At 42.0% G+C, this 18216-nt stretch overlaps 2 protein-coding genes and 1 long non-coding RNA gene across 3 annotated transcripts; all 3 read left to right on the top strand.

Annotated features, from left to right (window-relative positions):
- The first annotated feature begins 1522 nt into the window (after positions 1–1522).
- LOC111483293 (thiamine thiazole synthase, chloroplastic-like) lies at positions 1523–3212 on the top strand. Its single transcript, XM_023129473.1, has 3 exons — positions 1523–2001; positions 2251–2739; positions 2821–3212. The coding sequence occupies exons 1-3, from the start codon at positions 1591–1593 to the stop codon at positions 2992–2994; spliced, it is 1074 nt and encodes a 357-aa protein (XP_022985241.1). The 5' UTR covers positions 1523–1590; the 3' UTR covers positions 2995–3212.
- Positions 3213–4273: 1061 nt separating this feature from the next.
- LOC111483265 (COBRA-like protein 10) lies at positions 4274–7533 on the top strand. Its single transcript, XM_023129419.1, has 2 exons — positions 4274–5231; positions 5757–7533. The coding sequence occupies exons 1-2, from the start codon at positions 4586–4588 to the stop codon at positions 7184–7186; spliced, it is 2076 nt and encodes a 691-aa protein (XP_022985187.1). The 5' UTR covers positions 4274–4585; the 3' UTR covers positions 7187–7533.
- An 813-nt stretch (positions 7534–8346) lies between these two features.
- LOC111483331 lies at positions 8347–18110 on the top strand. Its single transcript, XR_002718341.1, has 3 exons — positions 8347–8456; positions 15251–15257; positions 17954–18110. It is a non-coding gene; the product is annotated as an uncharacterized LOC111483331 (long non-coding RNA).
- The last annotated feature ends 106 nt before the right edge of the window (positions 18111–18216 follow it).

The raw sequence follows: 18216 nt of genomic DNA on the forward strand, positions 1-18216 counted from the left end.
ATAATTCAATTATTTTCAATTCTTTTTTAAATGTATCTATGGTCACGATGATAATGATATTGTCCACCTTGAGCATAAACTCTCGTGACTTTGCTTTAGATTTCTCCAAAAGGCTTCATACCGAGAGTCTTCTTTGATTATAATAAACCCATGATCATTCCCTAAATTAGTCGATGTGGGACTTTTATCATCCAACATCTGTCTTATGCTCTCGATTATTATGTTTTTATAACTAGTAACATTATACATGCATCTCCTTTTTCTTTCATAAGCTTCACCTCCCCGCTCTTCTTCAACAACCTCTTCACTCTCATCTTCATTTGATGATGCCAAGTAATGTGTTAAGCGACACAAACACAAGGTCTCGTGAACACCACACAATGACTAGCGGCAATGTACACTATTTTTTTTTTTTTAACGTGCAACAAATTCACATGAAGGATTGAAACAAGTGAAGTCGAAGAGATCGAGAGAGCGAAAAGGAAAGTAAGAAGAGTATAAATTTTTATTTAAACACAATTTTTTTTAGAACGTATATAAAATAAAAAAAAACAAAAAAAAAAAAAAACTCGAATTATAAGATTTCATCTAGTTTTAATAATAGTCAGCTCTCAAGTCGAAGAGGACGAAGAATGGTGGATGCACGAAAACAAGTTGAGATGTGATGTAGCTAATGATGGGGACGTCAATTATAAATGAGTGAGATAGGAGAAAGATCTTGTGAATTTAATAATATCGGGTAGAAAAAAATAAGTATTTTGTATCTTAATAATTTAGCATTTATTTTTGTTAAATAAAATTTGATTTTCTTTTTCCGCTCAGTTTAGAGAAATTATTTAGTAAATTAACAAATATTTATAATTAATTGACTTAAATTAGCGTTAAAAATTGGTATTAATACAAACAAATGGCGTTAAAATGAGTGGAAAAGAATTAAAGAAAAAGGAGTGGCGCATATATAAATATGTTTTGATATATAAAAATATCTCTGAGCAAACGTCAGATATTGGAAAACAAATATAATATATATATATATATTTATTTCAAGGAAAAAATAAATCACAATGGCTATCATGATGACACGTGTATAACCCACCACTCATTCTCAACCCTTCGTTTTCTATCCTCTCCCCACGTGTCCCCTCCCAGATATTTATAACTTTTTTTTTATTTTTTAAAACTTTTTTATAAACTCAGCAGGGTTCCATTTTTTTTTTTAATTATTTTAAAATTCTCATTTATTATACTTATTTATAATAAAGTTATCATCAAACTTATAACGGATTATTATAAAAATAAAATATAAAAATAAAATATTTTTCGTAATAGTTTGAATAATATAGTATTGGATTAAAGTGTAACCCTATTTTGATTTTAAGTTCATTGGATTGATTTTTCACGGTCATGAAATTAAAAAAAAAAAAATTAAATATCTAAATATAATAATTATATTTTGTAAATATTTGAAATTTAGATGTAAAATTGTGTGCGGTAGTCTTCGATATCTTCTATAAAACCCGTCTTCCGCCCATCTCCTTCACACACACTCATCCCAAAATTACATCTCCTCTGTTTTCATCTGCTTCAAAAATGGCCTCCATTGCTTCCTCTCTCCCCACCAAGCTTCACAGGCCCTCCTTGCTCGACTCCTCCTTCCATGGCTCCCCTTTGCTCCCTACTCCTTCTTTCCGCCTCAAACCCACCACCGCTGCCGCCTCCCTCTCCATCTCCGCCTCCGCCGCTCAGCCTCCCTACGATTTGAACCAATTCAAATTCAACCCCATCAGGGAGTCCATCGTCTCCCGGGAGATGACCCGCCGCTACATGACCGACATGATCACTTACGCCGACACTGACGTCATTGTCGTCGGAGCTGGATCCGCCGGTCTCTCTTGCGCTTATGAACTCAGCAAAGACCCCTCTGTTCGAGTCGCCATCATCGAACAGTCCGTCAGCCCTGGCGGCGGTGCATGGCTTGGCGGCCAGCTCTTCTCTGCTATGGTAACAAATTCATTTCCCTTTCCATTTATACCCATAACGTCTCATTTTCTTCTTTTTTTCTTCCATATTTGGATGGTTGCTCTGTTTTTGGTTCTTTCATTGGAAATACCCAAAATTTCGAAAAACCCACACAGCTTTTCATGATTTGTACTCATGCATGTCGTTTTAGAACCCCGAGATTGAATTTAATTGGGAGATTTGAAGTTCTTAGGCCTGGGAAAATGTTTGATTTTGAGTTGAATTTAACAGGTGGTGCGGAAGCCAGCCCATTACTTCTTGGACGAGCTGGAAGTGGAGTACGACGAACAAGAGGACTATGTCGTGATAAAGCACGCGGCTCTGTTCACATCAACGATCATGAGCAAGCTGTTGGCCCGGCCGAACGTGAAGCTGTTCAACGCCGTGGCGGCAGAGGATTTGATCGTTAAGGAAGGCAGAGTCGGCGGCGTGGTCACCAACTGGGCGCTGGTGTCCATGAACCACGACACACAGTCCTGCATGGACCCCAATGTGATGGAAGCTAAGGTCGTAGTCAGCTCATGCGGGCACGACGGACCATTCGGCGCCACGGGAGTGAAGCGGCTGAAGAGCATCGGGATGATTGACAGCGTGCCGGGAATGAAGGCGCTGGACATGAACACGGCTGAGGATGCCATTGTTAGATTCACCAGAGAGGTGGTTCCGGGAATGATTGTGACAGGGATGGAGGTTGCGGAGATCGACGGAGCGCCAAGAATGGTAAGAATGGGTGATGAAATTGAATAAATGAGGATGAAATTGAATGAATTGAAATGAGATATTTTGAATTGGTGGATGCAGGGGCCGACGTTCGGGGCGATGATGATATCAGGGCAGAAGGCGGCGCACTTGGCGCTGAAGGCGTTGGGGAAGGCGAACAGCATTGATGAGAAGGGGGAGAACGGAGGAAGGAAGGTGGAAGCAGCAGAGATGGTACTGGCGGCGGGAGAGACGCCGGAGGTTGCAGATGCTTGAAGTTTTTCATTTAATTTGGTTTGGGGTTGGTGTGTTTGTTCGTTTGTAGTGAGTTTTGAGTGAAGAAGAAAGGGGTTGGGTTTTTCATGTGATAGCTCTGTTGTTTTCGTAGCATGATGGGTTGGCGTTGGGGTTTGTGGCTCAGTCAAACACAATATCAGTTGCCTTTTTTCTTTTTTTGTCTCTCTTTTTGGTTAATAAATATGGGGTTTCCAAGATCTCTCTCCCATTTGGATGAAAGTTACACCTCCGAATGTTCTTCATTGCTATAAGGCCTTTTGGGATGTCCAAAGGAAGACCACCTTTTGAGATGTCGAAGACCACTAGACTTTATACTTAAAGTGAACAATATCATATTATTGTTAAAGTGCACAATATCATATCATCCTTAAGAAGGAGGCGTGTTTGTCTAACACACATAATTGTCATAATTGTCGACCCACCTATTGGTTCTTTGATAACATGTAACCATTAGTCAAAAATGAACTCCCTTAGCCAATCAAGATTTATTCTCCACACATTACGACTTAGAAGGGTAGGTTGGTTCTTTGATAACATGTAACCATTAGTCAAAAATGAACTCCCTTAGCCAATCAAGATTTATTCTCCACACATTACGACTTAGAAGGGTAGGTTGGTTCTTTGATAACATGTAACCATTAGTCAAAAATGAACTCCCTTAGCCAATCAAGATTTATTCTCCACACATTACGACTTAGAAGGGTAGGTTGGTTCTTTGATAACATGTAACCATTAGTCAAAAATGAACTCCCTTAGCCAATCAAGATTTATTCTCCACACATTACGACTTAGAAGGGTAGGTTGGTTCTTTGATAACATGTAACCATTAGTCAAAAATGAACTCCCTTAGCCAATCAAGATTTATTCTCCACACATTACGACTTAGAAGGGTAGGTTGGTTCTTTGATAACATGTAACCATTAGTCAAAAATGAACTCCCTTAGCCAATCAAGATTCATTCTCCACACATTACGACTTAGAAGGGTAGGGTAATACAAAGTTAAGATGTAATCGATCCAAGAACATCAACACTCAGTTCAAAGACTCGTTCTCATAAAAACAAGAGGTGCGTTTGAGTCTTCCATATCATCATGAAGCATTGTAAATGATTAATAGACCCTTTAAGAATTTATGAACAAGTTTATTAACTTTTTATATAAAAAAAATTACAAATTTTATCTTTTAAGTTAATATACTTTTTTTTTTCTTTTTTTCTTTTTTATTTAAATTAATAGGGTTAAGAAAATGCTTGAGAAAAGGAAGCGAAGGAAGCAGAGTCAGTTTGTGGAGGGGGCGAAAATGGCGGTAACACCAGAGGCAGAAAATGAACCTGACTCTCTCTTCTTCTTCTTCTTTCTCCTCCTCTCTTTCGTAACAATCCCTTTCCATTTCCGACTTTCCCCCACTCATTTTCCCCCACTCATTTTCCCCCCTGCACCGCCGCGTCATTGCGCGGCGCAGCTTCCCACCTTCCTTCACTATCTTTTATACCTACCAAAACAAAAATACACACACCAAACCCATTTTCAATTTCAATTTCTCTCCGCTTATCATCCTAAGTCCTTCCGGCATGCAATTTCCAATGCAAGGTTTGATCCACCTTTCCCTCCTTATTTCCCTGCTTCTTTCCCATTTTTCTATCTGTTTCGGACAAGACTACATCATCGGCGACGGAGCCGGTACCGTCGGCGGTGGCGGTGGAGGTGGCGGTGGCGGTGCTGGTGCTGGTGCTGGTGCCGGCGAAGCCGACGCGAAGGGGGCAACACCACCGCCGGAGCAGAACAACTGCAATGGCATATTCTTGTCGTACACTTTCGTTTCGCGCGAGAAGGTGTTTCCCCGACTGAAAAACGTGACGGCTCAGCCATGGGCTTTCAGGTCGGAGGCGATGATTCTAAACGCCGGATCTACGGAGCTTAAGGCATGGAAGATGTTCATCGGCTTTCAAAACCACGAGATCCTGGTGTCGGTCAACGGCGCCGTGGTGATAGATGGGTCGGATTTCCCTGTGATGGTTGGGAACGGAACCACCTTGGCTGGTTACCCAATGACGGATCTGAAAACGTCGATTGAAACTGCCGGCAATATGGATGAGATTCAGGTGAACGTGGAGATGGTCGGAACGATGTTCGGCATCAAGCCTCCTGGTTTTCCAATGCCTAAGACCATTAACCTTGTTAACGATGGGTACAAGTGCCCTGCGCCTCGCCGTCGCGGTATTCTTTCCACTTTCCTTTTAACTTTTCTACTTCTAACCTTAGGGTAGAGAAGGAATGTTAGGACTATCATTACCTCTTATGGTTTCGAACAAAGTACAATATAGATCCTCCCCGAGGCTTATGGAACCCTTGAATAACCTAGGCTCGACTTCTTCTTAGGAGCCTTTGAACAAAATACATTAGAGTCACAACTTTGGAGCCCTCGAACAAAATACATTAGTTTGACACCTGAGTCACAACTTTTTTGTTCGACATTTGTTATAGCTAAGTTAAGGGCATGACTCTAGTACCGTGTTAGGAATAAAAGACTCTACAATGGTATGATATTGTCCAGCTTTTGCTTTGGGCTCTCCCAAAAGCCTCGTAATCAATGGAGATGTATTCCTTACTTATAAATTAGTCAGTGGACTGCCTCCCAATAATCCTCAACCGAAGAAAGCTGTTCGTTACATTTTTATTGTCCTGTTTTCGTATTGGAAAGCTGTAACAATTTAGTTGTTTGTTTGAATGACTGATACATAGGAAAAAGAACAATGCATATATGCTGCACAAAGGATCCAAAATTCAAGGTGAAACCACCAGAGAAAACCAAATTTTTTCCTCGCCAAGATGGAGATCTCTCACTAACCTATGATGTAATGCAAGCTTATGGAAATAACTATCTTGCTCAAGTTACAATTGACAACAACAATCCCTTGGGCCGTCTGGATCACTGGAACTTAACATGGGAATGGATGAGAGGAGAGTTCATTCATAGCATGAGAGGAGCATATACTTATACAAGAGATATCTCTCAATGCATTTACGGTCCGACAGGCCAATTCTATCAAGATTTCGACTTCACCGGAGTCATGAGTTGTGATAAGAGGCCAGTGATCGCAGATCTCCCGGTGGAACGAAAGGACGATGACAAGATCGGAAAGTTGCCATATTGTTGTAGGAATGGAACTTTGTTACCAACCATGATGGATGAAAGCAAAGCCAGGTCTATTTTTCAACTACAAGTCTTTAAGCTTCCACCAGACATGAACAGAACAGCTCTTACTCCACCACAAAAATGGAAGATCACCGGCATTCTCAACCCGAAATACGTATGCGGGCCACCGCTCCGAGTCGATCCTACCGAGTTTCCAGACCTGAGTGGGCTTCATTCAACAAGTACAGCAATTGCAAGTTGGCAAGTTGTGTGCAACATTACAAGGCCAAAGATGAAACAATCAAAATGCTGTGTTTCATTTTCAGCATATTATAATGACTCTGTGATTCCGTGTAATACTTGTGCATGTGGGTGTGAAGACATTGATACTGATACTTGCAATCCAAATGCAAAGGCAATGATGCTACCTCCAGAAGCTCTTTTGGTGCCATTTCATAACAGGACAGCCAAGGCAAGAGCTTGGGCTAGAATCAAGCGCTACCCAAATCCTAAAAAGTTGCCTTGTCCTGATAACTGTGGTGTTAGCTTGAATTGGCATATTAACTCAGATTATGCCGGTGGATGGACTGCAAGACTAACACTTTTCAACTGGGAAGATTACCCATTTGCGGATTGGTTCACTGCTGTTCAGTTGGACAAGGCCGGCCGTGGCTATGAAAACGTTTATTCCTTCAATGGCACCCTGCTTCCCAACCTCAAGAACACCATCTTCCTTCAAGGCTTGCCTGGTTTAACATACTTGATGGGGGAGGTCAATGGGACTCATCCTGAAGCCGACCCAAGAATTCCAGGGAAGCAGCAATCTGTGATTTCTTTCAACAAGAAGGGCATTCACGACTTCGACATACTACTCGGTGATGGTTTCCCGAATAAAGTTATTTTCAACGGCGAAGAATGTTCACTTCCGAGTGAAATTCCCCTGGCAAGTTCAGGCCAACGTTCCAGCCATGCTCTTATGCCAATCATCTGCGTCTTAGCCATTACTTTCATGCATATCACACATCGCATACATTGATCCGACCAATCATGTAGGCCTAAATGATATTGGAAGACTGCTTTGAATACCTGTAGCAGATATATGGTTTATAGATAAAAGTTTGAGCTGACGATGACGACGACGACGTCGACAACCCAGCAATCTGTTAAGGGGTCCTCAATTGGAAGGACAACAATCTGCCATTGAAAATGGGAGATTTTCAGGAGTTTTTTTTTTTGTACATATGATTTTTTTGATCCGTTGGGATTAGGTTGAAAGAAATTTTAGTGTTTGAGCCAAGTTCAACGATGAATGTCATTAGTTGTAACTGGACAGTGTCTGTTTGTTTTGTTTTTGTTTATTTATATGTGAGACTTAATTTGTCTCCAGATTCAAATAATATTTAGTGTTACAATTTTTTCGAAGTCTACAGATTCATTAACCATGCATTTGGACTTTGTTTGAAAAGAAAACATGTAATTCATTCATAAATTCAGGTTTGGGGTGTTTTAATCATGTTTCTAAAGAGACAATCGCTAGAACCTGAGAGAAGAAATCTACACTCATCAAAGATATTATTGCTCAGATTCATCCGAGCATTCTAGCAGTATGACGGTATCCAGAATCTCCACATCCTATCCACTCCAAAATGCCCTTAGTGCTAGGAGAGCTCTACCAAGTGGTATTAGAACATGTATCGTCGAGCCAGGCCTAGGTCTGAAAAGTGTAGCGCGACGAGGCAACTAGGTGCCACTATCATGTGTGGAAACAGTCAAGGGTCCCTTGAACAAGCTCGTTGTACTATAAACCTGCCTTGAGAGTGGTGAGAGATCACATGGGTAGAGTGGTGAGAGATCACATGGGTAGACTGAGTAGTTGGCAGGCACACAAGGTCACTCTCCCAAATGTTGATTGTATGGTTTTTCTTGTGGAAGGGTCACCAGTTAACCTTACACAAAGGTGTTCACACGATATATCATATTGTCCTATGAGATGCGTTGAAGTCGCACCTCATCCCAGGATACCAGAGATGAGATTCGTCATTATTGGGACTATGTAAGCGTGCTAAGTGTCACGGTCATGCATGTCCAGGATGTGTTGTCCATGGTTGCATGTCTGTTCCAAACCCCTTTTACATGCTTTCATTCTAGATATGTCTTTACCATTCCATATTGGGTCAGTATGAGGGTATATGACCGTTCACCAAAAATTGTGTCTACACCTGCAAGGGCTAAAATGCCCCAAAATGTACTATATGGGGATACGACCAGTTGTCAACTTCTTCCTACCTGATAGTTATATGCAGTAAGTCGTTGTTGTTGCCTTTTTGCTTACATTCTCATATAACACCATTTCCAATTTCTTAAATCTTGCTTTCAAAACTCGCTTTCGAAATCTCTCTGCCCCGTTTTCTAAAAACCTTCTTCTTGAACCGGGGACAGAGGCTCGAGCATACGTCGCTTGGTCGTAGGTGACGCAAGAACGAATAGGCTTAACTCACTTGTTGCTGGGAAGTGAGTGCCGCACAATCACAAGTTTGCTGCCATCAAAATGCGATTGTGACAAGTGGTATCGAGCCAAGTTCGGCTCCTTGGAAAGTATTACGCAGACATGCCCACCAAGAAACAACTGGGCAAGTTCCAAGCTGATCGATTAGCTAAAATCGAAGAACAGTTACTCTGCATGAGTGAAATTCCCGATGGAATGGGGCTTTTGGAATCTCGCATGAATGAGATGTCCACTAAAGCCGACAGGTTTAACGAGATGGCACACCACTTTGAAACAATGCCTATCCTTGAATTAATGACGAGGGTCGAGGCCTTAGAAGACAAGGTCACAAGAGCTAGTATCTTTGAATGAGGGGATTGTTCGACGGGCTCTGTTGTTCGAACGGAGGAATGCGTCGAGGGCTTAGACAATGCTCAACTGGCAATTGTCCATATGGTCTCAGAATTTTCTGAAGACTTTATTTAGAGAATCCCTTAGAATGGTCAGGGCCGAAGTGGTGGATCTAGACACCAAACTAAACCTCACTATGGGAGGAGTGAGGGACCAAACCCCAACCTGGGGGTGTAGCACGATTTAACAAGATAAAGGTTCCAGAGCCCAAACCCTTATGTGGGGTTCGAGATGCCAAGGCTCTAGAGAACTTTATCTTCACCTTCAACAATACTTTCGAGCCACAAATATCGTGGCAGAGGAAGTGAAGGCTGGCGACAATGCACCTAGCCGACGACACAAAGTTATGGTGGAGGTCCAAGTACATGGACATTCAAGATGGTCGATGTATTGTGGACACTTGGGATAACTTGAAACAAGAACTCCTTTCCCAGTTTCTGTAACGCCCCTAATTTTCTCTAACCTAATTAGCGACGTTACCTTGTACTTGTATAACGAAAGAGCGAGAGTTCACGTAGGACAGTCTCAATAACGACAATACGTTCATTATTATAAGCAGTTCATACCTGGGGGAAAACAATAACGACAACCTAACATAGAAATAATCAACAGGAACAATTGCAATAACTATTAACCGAGAGAATCCAACAAGACTCCTACGACACTGCAAACCCTCCTTATGACTTCCATGGCCTTCGCAACGTTCGCCATTAACTGTACATGGGGGCCTTGCCCTTACCTAAAAATATGGGTAGCACGTGTCTTGAGTATTATATAAAATACCCAGTAAGTTACCCCACTGTTGGGGTTAAGCATATAATCATACATTAGGATACATGTGATCGCATACAATACACATACATAAGCACAAGTGTCAAAAGAAAGAAAATGAGAGAGGGGTTTGTCTTCCATTCCTTCCCATGGTCTTTGGCCCTTGCTTTGTCTGGCCAGGGTGGATGCATGGTACTTTCACACACATGGCTCACGTGTGTGACTGTGGGCCCACCAGGCGAGTTCGCATGCGAACTCCCTGGGCCTGGCTTGGTCGGGTACGTATGACATACAATACCGGACGCCACGGAAAAGGAGGGCATGCATGATATCGTAGCGAACACAATATCGAATGTACGCGTCCGTACCATCATAGGCATAACTGGGGAGTGCCCCATGTACATAACACATAGCGTGCATGAGGTCCTTAAGGTTTACCTCCATGGAATTATACATACAACATTCCATCCCCTCACCGCATTACATAGCATAATTGGGTTAAACATATCGTAGCATACTAGTCATCACATTCATGGCATGCGAGGTTCTCATTACAATCATGACATGTCAAACAAGCCCATGCATACAAGGTAGAAAACCGTGGCACAAACATCACATACATAGACATGGCATACGTCAGCGTTTCACGGCAAGAACACATAACCTAGCATACATCAACAACACACATGGTGCATGTAAGGGCCACAGGGCACTCACCATCATACATACATAACTAACACCAACAGTAAGGTTACTTACCTCCTTGGCCTTGGCCGAAGTCACTCACAACGCTAACTCCAGCGCCTAACTACCTTCTCTAAGATAACATGATACACTTAGAGCCATTTCACAACTAGCTCTTATGCCTAGCTACCAAGGTACGTCCCTATCACAAACTGTTTTATCAAAATGGAGTTATAATGACCTCAGATGGTTGAAACAATGGTGGGAATGGCTCAAGAAGGGTCGAAAACCTAGGAATTGGTATATTATTCGTACGTTGAGCCGGTAAGCCGAGCCGGTAAGCCACGTCGCCGAGCCGAGCCTGGAGTGCAACGAAGCCGCCGATGAAGCTGAAGTCGATGGGCTGCGAAGACCACTGACGACGCAAGGTTTCTAGATGCGTCTGGGCGTCACTGGTTTCAGGCCGAAATGGGACGCAGCCCAGTGGTGGTGTCGGCCGAGACGATCGCAGAATACCCGAGGACCGACTTGCGCTCGTCGCTTTGTCTTCCTCACCCGAGCCTCGACAAACCCTAATCGCAGGTCCTAGTTATTGTCGCCAGTGGAATCGTCGTCGTTCGTTCGTCCCTGATGGTGCGTCTGCCCTTCCTTGCCCTAACGTATCTCAGCGTCGGTTTGCTCCTATCTAAGGACTCACAGAAGTCCGAAGTCTCACGACGTTTTCAATTCCTCACCTAAACCTTTCGGCTCCTCCCTCACAGGTACGACAGTGACTCGAAAAGAAAAGACGACTACTAAGGTACTTAGGGTTTAATATGGGGACTCAAGGCATTAATATGCCCTTGCTTGGCAAGGCATGCCTCACCGAAAATATCGAGATAATAACCAAGATAAAACTAAGAGAGCTGAGGCATACGGGCAGTATCCGAGACTATGTTAGGCAATTTTCTAGGCTTATGTTAGATATTCGTGATATGTTCTAGACAGACAATATCTTCAATTTTATTATGGGGATGAAGCTGTGGGTGAAAACCAAACTCTACGAACAAAGAGTTCACAAAGAGTTCAATCCCTTTCCGCAACCTATGCTATTGCTGAACGATTGTTTGATCTTGATAGCGATGAAACCTTGGCAGAATCAAGCATCCACAAGTGATGAAAATGAGAATTATCGACCAAACTCCCCTAGAGGTGGGGTGATAGTCTGAAGACGAGGAGGAGGAATACGAATCCTCCCAATAGAGAGGTAGGGCTCCTTGGCGGAGACCATACAAACAGATTAGTCAGAGTCAAAGTCACGACCCCCTTCTTGCTTCATATGTAAGGGGCTCACCAAGTATCTGAATGCCCACAAAAGGAAGCATTATGTGCCTTCCAAGCAAAATTTCAAGCTAATTCAAAAGTTGAGTACGAAATAGTAGAAACAGAAACACCGTTAGATAGGACTATTGGATTTTTCCGTGTTGGGGCGCTAAAGTACTTGTCCGCTCTTTAGATGAGAGTGGAAGAGATAGAAAAGTCAGTGGTATGCGATCTTATGAATTTTGAGATTTTGGTAAATCATAGAGCAGCAAGAAACACTATTGTCAACTCTGGAGCCACTCACAACTTCATGACGGAGACCAAAGCAAAACATTTGAATATCTTTTGGCATCGGGATGTAGGGAAGATAAAGGTCGTCAATTCAACAGCCTTACCCATATTAGGAGTTGCGAAGAGAACTCCCATCAAACTGGGGACTTGGACAGGACAAACCAACTTTGTGATAGTCAAGATGGATCACTTCGACATCGTGTTAGGGATGGACTTCCTACTAGAACACAAAGTCATCCCCATGCCCCTAGCAAAAAGTTTAGTAATAACAGGGTCAAACCCGACGATTATCTAGACAAACACCCGTCAGCTAGGAAGGGTGAAAAAGATGTCAGCACTACAGTTGAGGTAGGATCTAAGCCGTGATGAACTTACACTCACTGTCATTACCGTATCGGAAGAGGGAAGCTCGAGAGAGCCAACCTCAACAAAAGTCTCGCGGTCAACTCAAAAACATTGCAACATGAGACAAGGAAGTCGGACAAAGTATTTATCTCCAGATAGGAAGATAAATAACAAGGTTGATGTCATATCAAGGGCAGAATCACCTGCCACGAACGAATGTCATACTTCTGAACCTGAGCGAGCTGATTTTACGAGCAACTAAGTGACTTACTAACAGTTGGGTCCATCAAGCCCTCAAATACCACTGTTAGTGATCACCCAAGGGTTAGATAGAGACACTTAGGCAACACTGTCGTTGAGGGAGGGAGATAGAGACAAACCTCAGAAACAACACATGGTCACGTAGAAGTACCATCAAGACAAAGAAAGAGAAGGGTCAGTCGAAAGCGTCGACCACGACAGTTTCAAGAAGGAGAGAGTGTTCTTATCAAATTGAGGTCAGATCAACTCCAAGATCAAAACAACAAGAGTCAAAGACTGGGGAGAAAATACTATGGACTAGTCGAAGTTATTCACAAGATCGAAAAGACATCGTATAGGATCCATTTGCTCCCATGGATGCGGACTAGCCCTGTTGTCCACATCAGTAACATGAAATGCTACTCTTCTAAAGTAAAAGACGTCAAGCACATATAGGTGACACGACCTCACACAAAGAAGAAGAATCCCGAAGCACAAGATGTATGAGAAACTTTGACGGAGGAGACGTCAAGAGCCAACGAACCAAGAAGCAGTTTTCAACAGCTCCTTACAGAATTGACGAGACTCTGCAACACTGAAATCAACTGGAAACACAATGAAGAACTAAAAGTCAACCTCAGCCTAGAACACACAGTTGTAACGAGTCGGTTGACAGAGACATCAACCAATTGAGTGGGGGAGGATGTCACGATCATGTTTGTCCAAAGCATGTTGCTTATGGCCGCATGACAGATGTTCTAGTCTTTCTTGATCAGGTCGGTTGACAGGGACGTCAACCAATTGAGTGAGGGAGGATGTCACAGTCATGCATGTCCAAGGCGTATTGCCGCATGACAGATATCCCGGTCTTGCTTGTCCAGGATGTGTTGTCCATGGTTGCATGCCCATTCCAAACCCCTTTTACATGCTTTACCATTCCATATTGGGTCAGTATGAGGGTGTATGACCGTTCATCAAAATCGTGTCTACACTTGCAAGGGCTAAAATTGTTAAAATAAGACTCACTAATTTGTGAAGTAAATCTCACATACACTAACGATAGAATGCTCTGATACCACTTTGTGAAAATACTACTCGGAGAGACAAGGAGACGAAGGACACTGATTTTATCAAAAAGCCTTTTCTCTCTTGTTCTCTTTTTGCTCTCGTCCTACCATCATTCATACAAATTAACTTTTTAAACCTACCTACCATAAACCTATAGGACACCCATAAACCTACCATCATTCATACAAATGCTCTCGGCCTTTTCTTTCACTTGACTTTTTAAATTAACTTTTCTAACAAATTAACTAAAGTTAACATTTAACAACGTTATTTCAACAAAACTCCCCCATAAACTTAAATGCTCCTACAATCTGTCATGCCAATCATCTTCTTGTATTTGTCGAAAAGTAATTTCTGTAGCGGTTTTGTAAAGATGTCCGCATCTTGATCCTGACTTGCCACATGCTGCAATTCCATGTTTCCTTCCTTCACATGATCTCGGATAAAGTGAAATCAAACGTCAATGTGTTTGCTTCTTTCATGGTTCACTGGGTTATTTGTCAACTTAATTGCTTATTTGTTATCAACTTGAATCATAGCTGCACCTCGTTGCTTTAGCTCCATCTTGCTCAACAAATTTATAAGCCATATCGCGTGACACACACACCAAGATGTTGCCACATACTTAGCTTCACACGTCTAGAGTGTCACGATCGGTTATTTCTTTGAAAGCCAAGTAAATATTGTGTTGCCCATAAAGATACATAACCTGATGTACTTTTCCGATCGTCTATGTCTCCACACCAATCACTATCAAAGTAACCAACTAATTTGTAATCTTCTGTTTTCGAGTAGAATAACCCAAGTGACACCATTCCTTGGATGTACCGTAGGACTCGCTTCAACGCCTTCCAATGTGAATAAATCGTCTCCTCCATGAACCTGCTTATAATGCCGACACTTAATGAAAGATATGGCCTTGTGCATGTAAGATAGTGAATGCTTCCTACTAGGCTCCAGTACCTATTTGCATCTACTCATTCTCCTTCATCGTACTTTGAGAGTTTTGCACCTGGTTCCATTGGTGTTGATACTGGGTTGCAATTTTTCATCTTGTACTTCTTCAAAATCTACTTTGTATATTTTTCCTGTGCTATAAAGATACTCGTCTCTCCTTGCTTAACCTCCAAACCAAGGAAAAACTTCAACAAGCTCAAGTTTGTCATCTCAAATTCTTGTGTCATTGTGTTTTTGAACTCTTCTATCATTTCATCATTATTTCCTGTAAAGATGAGGTCATCGACATAAAGAGCGACAAGTATCACATTACCTCCACTCTTCTTTGTGTAAAGTGCATGCTCGTGGGGACATTGTTTGTACCCATTCTCCTTGAAGTATGTATCAATACGAGTAATCCATGCTCGCACCGCCTCTTCAAAGCTGATTTTTTCAACATCTGCCAGAAGACATACAAGGTGTACCTCATTTGTTGAGTCATACAAGTCTCGCAAACTTCGCATTTTGGGTTGTCGTGGTTCATCTTCATCATTTAAAATTTCTGAGTCTGTTGGTGCACTTGTTGGTGCAACGACTGATGATTCTTCAACTTCGATATTGACTTCCGTCGAATTTGTTCCAGTCTCATTCGCTTGCTTCATTTACTCGCACATCACGACTCACTATCCCCATCTTGCTTATCAGGTCAAGTAGCTTGTATCCTTTTGTCTTCTCACCATATCCAATAAAAATATACCTTTTGCTTTTGTCTTAGAGCTTCGTTCTTCGTTGATCCGGTACGTGAGCATAAGCCACACTACCGAACACTTTGAGATGAGAGGTTGTAGGCTTTTGTCTGCTCCAAGCCTATTGTGGTGTTTGATCATCTAACTTCGCATGTGGACATCGATTTTGTACGTAGATGGTGCATTGCATGGCTTCTGCCTAAAATCTCTTTGGCATCCTTTTGCTCTTGAGCATTGATCGCATGTCGAAAATGGTCCGTTTCTTTCTCTCGGCCGCACCATTTTATTGAGGGGTGCACGGTGCGGTTAGAAATCGCCTTTTGTCTTGCTCCTCTCAATACTCCATGAACGCCGTCGAAGTATACTCGCCACCTCTATCAGATCGTACAGCTTTGATGTGTCTACCAGTTGTCTTCTCTACCATCACTTTGAACTTGGTGAACACCTCTAATGCCTCGAATTTTTCTTTCAGAACGTAAGCTCAAGTTTTTCGTGAGTAATCATCAATAAAGGAAATGAAATAACTCTTTCCGCTGAAAGACTCGGGGGTAATTGGTCCACATATATCCGTATGGATCAACTCGAGAGGTTGTTTAGCCCAAAATTCAGCATTCTTTTGAATTGAGGTTCTCGCATGTTTGCTGAGCATGCATTCTTCACAAAATTTTCCTTCAAAGTCCATATTGGATTACTCATGCACCATATTCTTCTTCGCTAATTCCTTTAGGCCGCCATGACATAGGTGACCAAAGCGGAGATGCCATGGTGATGCCTTGCCTTCTACGTCGATTCGCAAACACTTTTCTCGTATGCTTCTTAAATTCAGTTTGTACATCCGATTTCTTCCTATCTCGACTCGAGCAACCAAACGCCCTTGCTTATCCTTCAGGTGTAGCAGGCGGTCCTTTAAGAATATCGAGTAACCTTTATCTGTGAGTTGTTCCATACTCAATATGTTTGTCTTGAGGTCTGGTACGTAATAAACATCTTGGATTGACCTCATTAAACCATCCTTTTGCAAGAAATGTATCGTACCGTGGCCTTTGACCTCTACCTTTGACGCATCTCTAAATGACACATGACCATCTTCAATCTTTTGCATCTATTTGAATAGGTATTCGTGACCGAACATATGGTTACTTGCCCTTGAGTCGAGGTACCACAAAGTGTCGTTGATGTCGTCTTCATTTTAAGCCATCAAGAGAATACCTTCGTTTGTTGCGTCATCCAAAAATAGGTTGATCGTTTCTTCCACATTTTTCTCGGCTCAACAATCTCTTGCAAAATGCCCCACTATGCTACAATTGTAACATTTGTCGGAGTTACAATCATTCGCATAGTGTCCTTCATTTCTGCTGCCTTGATCACCTCGACCATTTCTGCGACTTCTTCGACCTCTACCTTGAAAATTTAGAGAGTAGAGTACCTTTTCATCTTTTATTGATGCCTTGGTTTGAAGTGCTTGATCGAGTGTTTCCTCCTTCTTCTTACGTTGCTCGTGTGCCTCGAGAGAACCGGCTAGCTCATCGACCGTGAACGTCACTAGGTCCTTTGACTCTTCTATCACACATACAACATTCTCGAAGTTGTAGGTTAATGACCTCAAGATCTTCTCCAGAACCCGCGTCTCGGATAACATTTCTCCGTTACGATTTAGTTGGTTTACCACAGTTTGTACGCACATAATGTAATCAGATACAATTTCTGACTCCTTCATCTTCATGCTCTTCAACTCGCCATGAAGAGTTTGGAGACGCACTTGCTCAACTCGGTCGGTTCCTTTGAACATCTTTTCTAAAGTGTCCCACGCTTCTTTTGAAGTAGTTGCCTTGGCAATCTTCTCAAAGCCCGACTCGTCAACGGCTCGGAACAGTATGTATAATGCCGCCTTATCCTTTGATCGCAATTCTTTTAACGTCTTGTTTTGTGCCACCGTATAACCTGTGGTATCCTTTGGTTCTTCGAAACCTTCTTCGACCTCTTCCCATGCATCTTGAGAACCGAGAAGAGCTTTCATTTGGATGCTCCAATTCTCGTAGTTCATCTTCGTTAGTTGCGGTAGCGGCATTTGACCCATCACATTCGCATCGGCTCTAATACTAATTTGTTAAAATAAGACTCACTAGTTTGTGAAGTATCTCACATTCACTAACGATAGCTCTGATACCACTTTGTGAAAATACTATCGCGTATTTGTGAAGAAGATGTTGAGAGAAGAGAGACAAGGAGAAGGACACTGATTTTATCAAAAAGCCTTTTCTATTGCTCTATATTTCTTCTCTCTTGCTCTCTTTTTGCTCTCTCACTTTACAATAGGTTTTCTAACTCTAATAATAGGTACGAGAGAGCACTCATAAACCTATCATCATTCCTACAAAGGCTCTAGGTCTTTTCTGTCATTGACTTTTCAAATTAACTTTCCTAACAAATTAATAAAGATAACATTTAGCATTTTTAAGTTTATTTCAACAAAAATGCCCCAAAATGTACTCTTGGGGATATGACTAGTTGTATGCAGCCGTAGTTGTTGCCTTTTTGCTTACATTCCCATATAACACCATTTCCAATTTCTTAAATCTTGTTTTCAAATCTCTCTTTTGAAATCTCTCTGCCCCCATTTTCTAAAATTTTCTTCTTCCACTGGGGCTAGAGGCTCAAGCATACATCATTTAGTTGTAGGCGACGCAAGAACGAATAGACTTAACTCACTAGTTACTGGGAAGTGAGTGCCGCACAATCGCAAGTTCGCTACCATTAAAGTGCAATTGTGACACTAAGCATGAGAAT

The sequence above is a fragment of the Cucurbita maxima genome, unplaced genomic scaffold (assembly GCF_002738345.1).
Source record: "Cucurbita maxima cultivar Rimu unplaced genomic scaffold, Cmax_1.0 Cma_Scf00008, whole genome shotgun sequence".
Classification (NCBI taxonomy): domain Eukaryota; kingdom Viridiplantae; phylum Streptophyta; class Magnoliopsida; order Cucurbitales; family Cucurbitaceae; genus Cucurbita; species Cucurbita maxima.